This window comes from Centropristis striata, chromosome 17 (assembly GCF_030273125.1).
Source record: "Centropristis striata isolate RG_2023a ecotype Rhode Island chromosome 17, C.striata_1.0, whole genome shotgun sequence".
Lineage (NCBI taxonomy): Eukaryota > Metazoa > Chordata > Actinopteri > Perciformes > Serranidae > Centropristis > Centropristis striata.
In genome coordinates, this window is record NC_081533.1 from 21,613,810 (window position 1) to 21,623,947 (window position 10,138).

The 10,138-nt window shown below is 36.9% G+C and overlaps 2 protein-coding genes across 3 annotated transcripts; both read left to right on the forward strand.

The window, feature by feature from the left end:
* The first annotated feature begins 1,170 nt into the window (after window positions 1–1,170).
* Window positions 1,171–3,979, forward strand: rpl34 (ribosomal protein L34). Of its 2 annotated transcripts, none has more exons than XM_059354890.1 (5): window positions 1,171–1,250; window positions 1,694–1,765; window positions 1,916–2,015; window positions 3,552–3,655; window positions 3,849–3,979. In XM_059354890.1, the coding sequence occupies exons 2-5, from the start codon at window positions 1,701–1,703 to the stop codon at window positions 3,931–3,933; spliced, it is 354 nt and encodes a 117-aa protein (XP_059210873.1). In that variant the 5' UTR covers window positions 1,171–1,250; window positions 1,694–1,700; the 3' UTR covers window positions 3,934–3,979. The 2 variants fall into 2 exon arrangements, with proteins under 2 accessions (XP_059210873.1, XP_059210874.1); XM_059354891.1 differs by lacking the exon at window positions 1,171–1,250 and adding an exon at window positions 1,390–1,587.
* Window positions 3,980–6,275: 2,296 nt separating this feature from the next.
* ostc (oligosaccharyltransferase complex subunit) lies at window positions 6,276–8,454 on the forward strand. The gene is made up of 4 exons (XM_059354979.1): window positions 6,276–6,502; window positions 6,929–7,022; window positions 7,143–7,340; window positions 7,430–8,454. The coding sequence occupies exons 1-4, from the start codon at window positions 6,364–6,366 to the stop codon at window positions 7,446–7,448; spliced, it is 450 nt and encodes a 149-aa protein (XP_059210962.1). The 5' UTR covers window positions 6,276–6,363; the 3' UTR covers window positions 7,449–8,454.
* The last annotated feature ends 1,684 nt before the right edge of the window (window positions 8,455–10,138 follow it).

Below are 10,138 nucleotides of genomic sequence, written 5' to 3' on the forward strand. Positions count from 1 at the left end.
AAAAACACAGGTGCAACTAATCACACTAATTAGGATCAATTTTGGGTGTGTCACTAAGCCATGTCTGCATGCACGTATATGGAAGGCTGCCATCGCTGCCATCACTTGTTACACCAGTGCCTTTCCTGCAGGGACAAGTCAAAATGAACAGTAAAAGGCCCATGTGTTTAAATACAGTCATCCAAAACAAAGCCTCTTGCAATTTCTGGTTCAAACCGTTTGCAAGAGTGATTTGGAGTGGATGGTGTGATTGTGTCAACTGGTCGTCTGTTATTTATTCCAGAACCTCAGTTAGATTCATTCTTGCTTGAACAATTGCATAGAATGATTGATCAGTCAAATGTGTTAATTATGTAAATCAGATATGGTAAGCTTTCCTTGCACATTTTCATTGCCAAGTTCAAAGGATCCTCTCACTGGGAAAAAATAGGGTTTGAAGTGTTGACACAATGTCTAACACAGTCTCATTCATTTGATAAAAGTGTCCTATCCTTATGAGAAGATAAATAAAGCAAGAGGCTAATTTATTCTGATTCAGCTGTGCCGTATTGGTTCTACAGAATGAACATCTGTTCCTGGAGATTCTCAGCTGTTTGTTGCCTCCATTAATTGGGCTCTCTTGGATTTGGGTGCCACTACACTTGAGTTGTAGAAACTGAATCTACTGAAATAATTACTACTGAAGATATAGGAGAAGCTGAGACTAATTATATATATATATATATATATATATATGTATATATATATATATATATATATATGTATATATATATGTATATACATATTATTATTGTTGTTAAGAAATAAATTAGATTTAATATTTTTGGGAGAATGACCTCACATTGAATGTAAAAATAAAAAATAAAATAAAAAGATTTAAACATCAAAGATGCAACATGGTCACAATCTACATTAAACAATTCTAAACGATTGATCAGGAAATACATAAACCATGTGTGGCATTTATTTATTTTTGTATATAGTTAACGTCATTTTGATGTTTTTTAAAAGAGCATGTGTAATAATCATTCCAAAAATAAAGCTACTAGCTAAAACTGTTTAAACATAATATCATTCATATTATTTTCTATTTAACAATCACATCATATAATTTGTTTCATACTTGTCAGCCTGCATGTGTAGTAAACAAGAAACACCAGCAGGGAGCAGTCTAGAAATAGGCGACACTGAGGAACTTTAACCTGAAAGATCCGCCTTCTTCCTTCCTCTTCCGGTTACGGCCATCGCAGGTATGGCGGCGCCCTACTTTCCTCTGGAACATTATGATTTTATAATCCGCTGTAATCCTACTTTTTTGACGAATATGTGATTAATTTTAAGTAAAGATAATGCTAAGAACAAATGTTTGTTTCAAATGATGTGACGATTATATTAGTTTGTGGTTTCTGTTAGACATTTTAAAGATGCCGTTCCTGGGTCCCTAAGGCCGCTATCTAAAGACTGAAATCAATGCAGTCGCTGTAGCCAAATATGTCAAAAAATGTATTTCATACCGAATTTAAATAGACGTTATTCTCCAATAACTACATTCGGTTAAAATGCTGAATCCTGTATACGAAAGCCAATGTATGCCGACCCCACTAACGTCTTGAGCAGAAACATTGTAGCACGGCTAGCAGAGTTAGCATGCTGGCATCATGTTTTTAATGAACTGAATATTGTCTGTTTTCAGCTTCAGGATGGTGCAGCGTTTAACTTACCGTCGTAGGTTGTCCTACAACACCGCCTCCAACAAAACCAGACTGTAAGTGACATTTAAACGTTAGTTTCTCTACTGTGTTGCTTGTTTGGGAAGCTAAACATGAAGTTTGAGAAGCTTAACCGCATTGCATCTTCAAGTACGACGAGCTGTGTAATTGCTACACATAATCATATTTCCCGTGCTGTTCTGCAGGTCCCGGACACCCGGTAACCGTATTGTGTACCTGTACACCAAGAAGGTCGGCAAAGCCCCCAAGTCGGCATGTGGCATCTGCCCAGGAAGACTGCGTGGAGTAAGTAAACCCTAAGCTTTTTGGGTGAAGGCTCTTTTGTTTTCACCAGTAATGTGTGGTGCCTCAAGTAAAACTGTGCATGCATTTAAGCTATGTTTGGCCCACATGGGGCTGGTAAAGTCAAAAGCAAAAATAGTAATGTTTGTTCCTCCCAGACCTTTGTTAATGAAACTACTCTAAAACAATATATAGGACAAGTTGGTAAATTCTATTTCTTTTTCCTACAATGAATCTTACAATGCAATGTGAATAAGTGGACTGGATCAAAAAGTTTTTTATTATAATTGCTGCAATATTATCAGCACAGCTCTTGAGCTGTTTAGAAAAAAGCTGGCCTTTTTCTGTTGGCTTATTGGTGCTTAAGTATTTACTAACACTCTGATGCTCATCAAATTATACGGCAGTAGCAAATCTTCCTGTGATGTATATGAGAAGTGTTTAGCAATCATTTGTTGAGGTTTAAACTTAAGCTGCATTACTGACAAGCTGTCACAGGTGAAGAAGCATTTTGTCAGATGTGTTAATTGCTTTGCATCATCAAAGTTACAGGCAGAAGTAAATTATATTTTTACTTTTTTTGGCTCACCCCACTGTGAACTGAAAGCAGGCAAGCAAATGATCTTAACAGGATCTCTTGTTCTGCAAACCTTATCTGCATTTGTCATTATTTTTTTTATTTGAAACAGATGATGGACAATGGTAGTTACAATGCTAGTTTACCATCTCTTGTTAAACAGTAGGCCTGGACAGGTATTCTCTGAAATTTAACATAATTAAATCTAACTGAAAAGAGCTAAAACTGGAATACCTTTTCATGTGGATGTTAAAAAGCACCCTGGTGTCACTACATGACTTGCAGAGAATATATTAAGAGGCTGGATGTTTCTTGATGGGATCCAGCTGAAAAAAAAAAAAATTATGTTACTGGAATGGACTTTTTAACTAACCTGCTATAGCCGGCGTTTTTAAAAGCAACTAATCAGAAGACCAAAAAAAGCACTGTTTAAATTAGTAGAGAACTCTCACGTTAGATGAATAGTGAACCAATTCTCTTGCCTCAGTACTTGAATACATCTTTGAGTGATTGTATACAGGTCTTTCATGACACATTATGGTCCACTTCCAAATCCGAAGTTGCAGTGTAATTTAACATCTGAAGACAAAGGGCAACATCAAAGTGAACAACATATTTTCTTAATCATAGTCAAGCTGTAGTTGTGGTCATGGAATAGATCAGTGTTAAGTGTGCTACAGTGTAATTGCATACTATATCTGAAGAAGAAATGGTATCACAGATTGGAAGTATTTTCTTGCTTTGGATTACAGAACATGTTGCAAAAATCCTCCAACTCCAGGGATGCCTCAAATATCCTTTTTTTTCTCTGTTGAGTTTACAGTTTGAATTTTGGTTGTCTTCAAGCATGGAGACTATCTAAAAACTGTTCTGCATTTGAACACTTTTTTTTTCCTCTGTTTTGTTAATTCTCTTCTGTTCTTTTTACTGTGGTCTCATTGTGGTTCTGCTCTGTCTTGTAGATCAGGGCTGTTAGACCTCAGGTTCTGATGAGGCTCTCCAAGACCAAGAAGCACGTTAGCAGGGCCTACGGAGGCTCCATGTGCGCCAAGTGTGTGCGTGACAGGTAAGAAGCCTTTCTCTTCATCACCTGAACTTCTTGTTTTCGTGAAAAGAATGATGCCAATATTTGCCTTGATGGACAGTGACGAGTTGTTACTGTTACTGCTCAACGTTATCTAAACTTATCTAAACTCTTTTGATTGAAAACATGGAAAAGAGAATTTATCTGGGATGCTTGTCGCTGCTTATTTTCTCAGGATCAAGCGTGCTTTCCTGATTGAGGAGCAGAAGATCGTCGTCAAGGTGCTTAAGGCACAGGCACAGAGCCAGAAAACTAAGTAAAATGTGTATTTGTATTGCCACAATAAAAAAATGACAGACAAATCCATTTCCTGTTGTATTTGTTGAGCTGTCTTGGTGTATGAAAAAGGGAGGAGATGAGTGTTTTATCTGATAAATTGAGGTTTAATGCAGATTTTAAAATACTTTTCTACTTTTAGTTGGCGATAGAAAAAGATTTGAATAATTGGTTTCATAAAGGGTTATTAAATTAACATGTAATCAGAACTTTGAATAAAAGGACTCCATAAAAAGTGGTTCCGTGATACACAATTCTGACCGAAATACTTTTGTTTTGATTTTTTGGAGGGAAAGATTGAAAAAAAACAACCTATTGATCTTTATTTTAGACTCGCAGAAGGGTCCATATAAAAAAAATCTATAAAAATGACACCCTGTGCCTATACAGAATTGCAACAATTCACCAACCATTAAAGTATTTTTTGTGTATGCTTTCAAAGAGCAGAAGAGTATTGAAAGCAACTCGTCTATGGACTTGTTAAAGCCTCTGACGGGTCAGTTTTCGTAGTGCCTTACATGTAGGAACACTAAAGTACACGAATCAACGTCAGTGCATCATTGTAAGCCACAATAAACCTTCACATACTATTCTTCCTATAGCTCCACCAGGGATGAGCTGTATACAAAGTAATACTGAAAGTTTTAATTAAAGAACATTTTACATTGAAAGAGCACATGCTAAGCGTATAGCTGCAGCTCTGTCTTTAGATCTCTCATCACTCAAGTGAAAAGTAATAAAGTGGCCCAAGTAATTTACTTCCTTGCATGTTGTGAGGGTTGTCGCACAGGTTGAAGACAGGAAAACCTTATCCCCTGCCCTCTCAGCATCTCAAAATCATGACATTACTCTTTTTGTCATGAAATTTTATATCATGTTCATTGCCATATTGTGAGCACACTTTTAGTAATTGCTGCAGGGGAAATCTGTTTGCTGCACCCATCTATCTTTCCATCAAAATGACAGAAGGACCCCTTCTGTAAGTGTGTGGTCACTTCAAGTCGGACCCGTGGCAAACATTTTATCAATCTTTTCCATTGTCCCAATAAAACTGCATAGGTATTATAATTGTATTGGATGGTTCTCACTGTGGGCCCCCAGAATCCCAATACATTAGTATATGTTTTTAAAAGCACAGATAACTTAAGAAAATTGTCTATATGAGCAATCCTATTTTAATATACTATAATTCAAAGTATTTCTATATTCATCCATTAAATGTAGAAACGTCCATACCCCTTTCTCCATTAACCCTCTATGGTACGGGCAACATACCCATTTTTGGCCTTTCAAATTTCTACAATGCATGTTTTTGAGTGATGCAATACTTTAAAAAAGAGGGAAGAGTATAGGGAACCACTAGCTATGCATTAATTTGACACAAAACCTCTAGGAGGCCATATTGTAACCCTTTTTTGCAGACTTTTCCAAAGGAAACAGCTTTGCCATTTTGCGCCACAAAAAAAAAAAAAGCACTCAAAACATAATTTTGTTGCCCTTTTCCGTCTGGAAAAAATATTCCTACTAATAGGTGAGTAAACCTTCATTTTCGATAGTTTCATGCAATTTAGTTTTATAATTGAATAATGGAAACTTGTTAAAGTGCAACTGTTGCCCTGAGGCAACAACGTACCATAATGGAAAATTGCTGTGTTGCCTCGAGGGAACAATGAACCATTATGGAATCAGCATGGCAGCATGAGATATTGGTAGTGTGTGTGTTTAGGTATATATATAATGTTCAAAATCATACCATTCATCATAATTTTGTTTTGATCCTTACAATTTAACAAAGATATATTTGATGTTGGTTGCAGTAAAGTAAGGTACAGGCTATTACTATACCCTGTAGGCCATAGTCTACTATTATAGTGAACTTTATGTCTTATTGTTTATAATTTCCACACATGGCAACAGGTAACAAATCCCAGAAAATTCCCCCAAAAAAATCAGATTATGTTTATTTAGTCTATTTCAAGAAAACAACAAAAAAACACTCCAAATATTTTTTCCTAACTGGCCTCATAATGTGTACCAGGCATAGAGGGTTAAACCTTGATAAAAAGAAAATGTGGAAAGTACTTGAGAAGCAATCTGACTGAATTTTCTAAATAATCACTGTCTCTTTAAATCTGCGTCACGCACAGTTCTTGCCAGTGTCATACAGTCTATGGCCAATGTAGCGCAAAAAGTTAATGTAACTATTAAGTTTTTTTTTTTTTTAATTAAAATTGCATTTCACACTAAAACGCCAATTGACATATATGTAACGCTTTGTAGAAACAATAGACATTAAAACATTTTTTTTTTTTTACAAAAGTACTTCCGGGACACGTCAACATAGTCGCTGCGCAGACGGATCTCGGCCAGCGTCAGCGCTTGTTCTGCAGTGTTAGACAATTTCTTTATAAACTATGGAGACATTATACAGCATACCGTTTACTGTGCTGGAATGCCCAAATGTAAAACTGAAGAAACCATCATGGCTGCATATGCCGTCGGCTATGACTGTGTATGCGGTCGTTATCGTGTCCTACTTTCTCATCACAGGAGGTAATGTATCTGCTAAGCTAACGTTTCATGAAAGACTGCTATTTATTAGCATTAAATCTACACTGCTTAAGGCATCATTTAAAATAGCTTAAGCTCATTCATTTGCGACTGAAATAATGCCAGATATTGTAGCGTTTGGATGCATTTGTGAAACCGCTTGTTAGCATTAATTCAATTAACACAATGAACGAGTAAGTAAGTTCGGCTAACTTATCAATTAAGCTCGCACCAGAATGCATCTTGGTCTATTTGACATTCAAAATAATGTTATTATCCACTCGATATAAATGTCCTTTGGTAGTGGAAATACCATTACCCCAATCAGATTGAGTAGCTCTGCTGTATTTAACACTACCAGACGTCGGTACCAACGTTATGTTTTGTAATGGTCTATTGATGACTTTTTAATTTTCCCCTACGTCATAGGCATCATCTACGATGTTATCGTAGAACCACCAAGTGTGGGTTCAATGACTGATGAGCATGGACACCAGCGACCAGTGGCCTTTTTGGCATACAGGTATGTGTGTCACAACATAGGGAGCACCTCGACAAACTACAGCTAAAGCAAGAGGCCAGTTTGTGATGTATTTAAGATAATAAAAAATGCATATCTAATGTATAAACGTTTGTTTTTCAGAGTAAATGGTCAGTACATTATGGAAGGACTGGCTTCCAGTTTCCTGTTCACTATGGGAGGCCTGGGCTTTATAATCTTGGACCGCTCCAATGCCCCAAACATTCCCAAACTCAACCGCTTCCTGTTGCTCTTCATCGGTTTTGTCAGCGTTCTCCTCAGCTTCTTCATGGCCAGAGTGTTCATGCGCATGAAGCTGCCGTAAGTTTGTTTTCACATCAATCTGTTCTCAATTCTACTTCTCTGAACTGAAACTGGCATTTTCTTAATAAATTATTTTGTCTCCTCAGAGGATACCTCATGGGCTAAGGCAAGACTCTCCAAAAATGTGGATCGACAGAGGACATCAAACACATTTGAGGCCCAACTAAAATGGATAAATGCAATCTTTTGATATAACCAACAACCATTAACCCTTGTGTGGTGTTCATGTTTTTGCTACTCAGTAATGAGCAGAAAGTGATAAGAATTTATAAACCATGCATCTGCCACTGGTCAAGATTATGTGTAATAATATAATACAGCATAAACCAATATTATGCTGCAATAGAGCATAATATTGGTTTGTGCTGTTTCCATGAGGATTTGAGTAATCCAGAAATTGGATAATAATGGTTTATTGTCTATGTGAACGTGCTGACTCTCAGCCTTGGAATTGACAGAAATGTTATCTTCAAATTTGGAAAAAATCTTCCTTTTCATTATCTTCCCAAATTTCTCTTTCTGAGCAGAGAACCATGGTGTACAGTGTAAAGTCATTGAAAATGTCTTATTTCATATGTTCTTCACAGAAAATGAGCCAACGCCAAGGAGTCAGAGGTTAAAATAATCCCACAATTTTTCTTTTGGTTGAATATTGAAAACGGGTCCCACATACCTGAGCACCACACAAGGGTTAAGGATTGAAAGCACTGACCTTGCTCAAGAAATTAGACTGACTGCACTGACAGTCTCGCACTGGCTCTGTCTCATCACTGTTCAGTGATTTCCTTTTTTCTCCATGTTTCCATGATGCTTCCTGATGCAGCTGAGGTTTACAAACAGCTTGATATCACTTTTTACGAAAAGATGCTAGAAGTGCCATGCAGCAGGTAACATTTCTCTAAGCCACTGGAGAAGGAAAAGGAAAGGAAGTTGCTGAACACGGTTGACACTGTAGCTGATGATTTTGAATCAGATTTAGCACTGTTTGAATCATTAAGAGGGGAGAATAATGTTTAAGTTGTCCGTTTTTGTAAAGAATTCGTTGAAAAAGCCTTGAACTTACCACAGTTGCATTTTTGTACAAGGATGTGAAATAAATCATCTTTTCAGAGCTTCTTGCAGTCCTATGTATAGACTTTCTACAGTTATGCATCAAGAGGTCATAATACTGGGGGAAGACAAATGCATATACACTTACCAGTCACTTCATTAGGTACACCTGTTTAACTGCTCGTTCATGCAAATATCTAATCAGCCAATCACATGGCAGCAACTCAATGCAGGCATGTAGACAGGGATAAGACAGGCTGCTGAAGTTCAAAGCAAGCATAAGAAGGGAGAAGAAAGGTGATTTAAGTGACTGAACGGGGCTTGTTTGGGTCCAGACAGGCTGGTCTGAGTATTTCAGAAATTGCTACTGGGATTTTCCATAGACAACCATCCCAGGATTTACAGAAAATGAGGAAAATATAAATAAATAAAAGAGGAAATATCCAGTAAGCGTCAGTTTTCTGGGACAAAAAGCCTTGTTTCTCTCCAGAAGGTGGCGTCCTAGTTCTACTAATCTGTTATTGCCACATTGTACTGAGATGTAACCTCCAATAACAAAACAGCACTGGATGGTAATGAACCTCAAATTCTGTGTATTTTGACACAAATGTGATTTCATAGGGATATCTTTCAGCTCTGGTTATCTCTTCTGAGGGCAAGCTTTTGAGTGCTGATGATTGCTTCTTAAGTGAATGGCAGAAGTTTTAAGTAGTATGATTTCACTTTAGAAATAAATGACCATGGACTATGTTTTTCTAGTCTGCAGTTTTTTTTTACCTGAAAATCAGCCCCACCTCACAGTTCTGCATAGTTGTTACTATTTGGTTCAGTGGTGCATGTAGTACACCCCATTACACACAGTGTAAGATGCAGTGTCTGCTAAAAACACCATCTGTTGACAGTAGGTAATTGGTTGTGGCACCTCTTAAACCTTCATTCCCCATAGAGGGAGGGAATAACTTTCTGCATTGTGAATGTTGATAAATCGTTAAACATTAAACAATATAGCTGGTGTTGGAAAAAGGTAATTAAGTGTTAATACCTAAACATGACATGATTCACTAGTTTCAGCAATTATTAGTTTTATCCATTTCTAGGCTGTGCTTCAAATCCTACACACTTTACTCATTTCTTTTGAGATCATCCCACTCATGACATTTCAAAGGTTCCTCAATATGAGAAACATGAATATGCGAATGCAACAATTTAATGAAAAGTGAAACTTTTGGTTATAGGATCCTTGTTCAATCATATATTTGACGAGAGGAAATCCCTAATGACATCAGATGTAGCACACCTGTGCTGTCATTCAATGAAGCATGGGAAATGCTTCTGGTCCAAATACTGTACATCAAAAAAATGGATAGTTAATCAATGCAGAACGCAGTCAGGAAGTAAAATTTTATCTACATAGAAGTAATAAAAGGGGAAGGGAATATTGCAGGCCATCATAAAGTGCAATATCTTCAACGCTCAGACAAAACAGTCACGTTAATTGATAGCATAATACCCTTATCAAGATGTTTAATACTACTCATTAGTGAAGTGCTCTTTTTCCCTGTCTGTCTTCATCTTATCAATTATTAGTGGCTCTTGAATTAGTTTTCTTTTTCCATTTAAGAACGAACCAATAACAAAAAAGACAAACTTAGACACATAAAACAATCTACAAACAGTAAACTGGTGTTTTGGGGCCTTTTTTGTCCCAAGCTGCTCACTGGGATATTAGATGGCACTTCTCACTG

Coding starts and splice junctions, on each gene's coding strand:
- rpl34 (XM_059354890.1), top strand. CDS start 1,701: ATGGTGCAGCGTTTAACTTACCGTCGTAGGTTGTCCTACAACACCGCC. Junction 2,016..3,551: donor GCCCAGGAAGACTGCGTGGA/GTAAGTAAACCC, acceptor TCTGTCTTGTAG/ATCAGGGCTGTTAGACCTCA. Junction 3,656..3,848: donor GCCAAGTGTGTGCGTGACAG/GTAAGAAGCCTT, acceptor TTATTTTCTCAG/GATCAAGCGTGCTTTCCTGA.
- ostc (XM_059354979.1), top strand. CDS start 6,364: ATGGAGACATTATACAGCATACCGTTTACTGTGCTGGAATGCCCAAAT. Junction 6,503..6,928: donor CTACTTTCTCATCACAGGAG/GTAATGTATCTG, acceptor CCTACGTCATAG/GCATCATCTACGATGTTATC. Junction 7,023..7,142: donor GTGGCCTTTTTGGCATACAG/GTATGTGTGTCA, acceptor TTTGTTTTTCAG/AGTAAATGGTCAGTACATTA.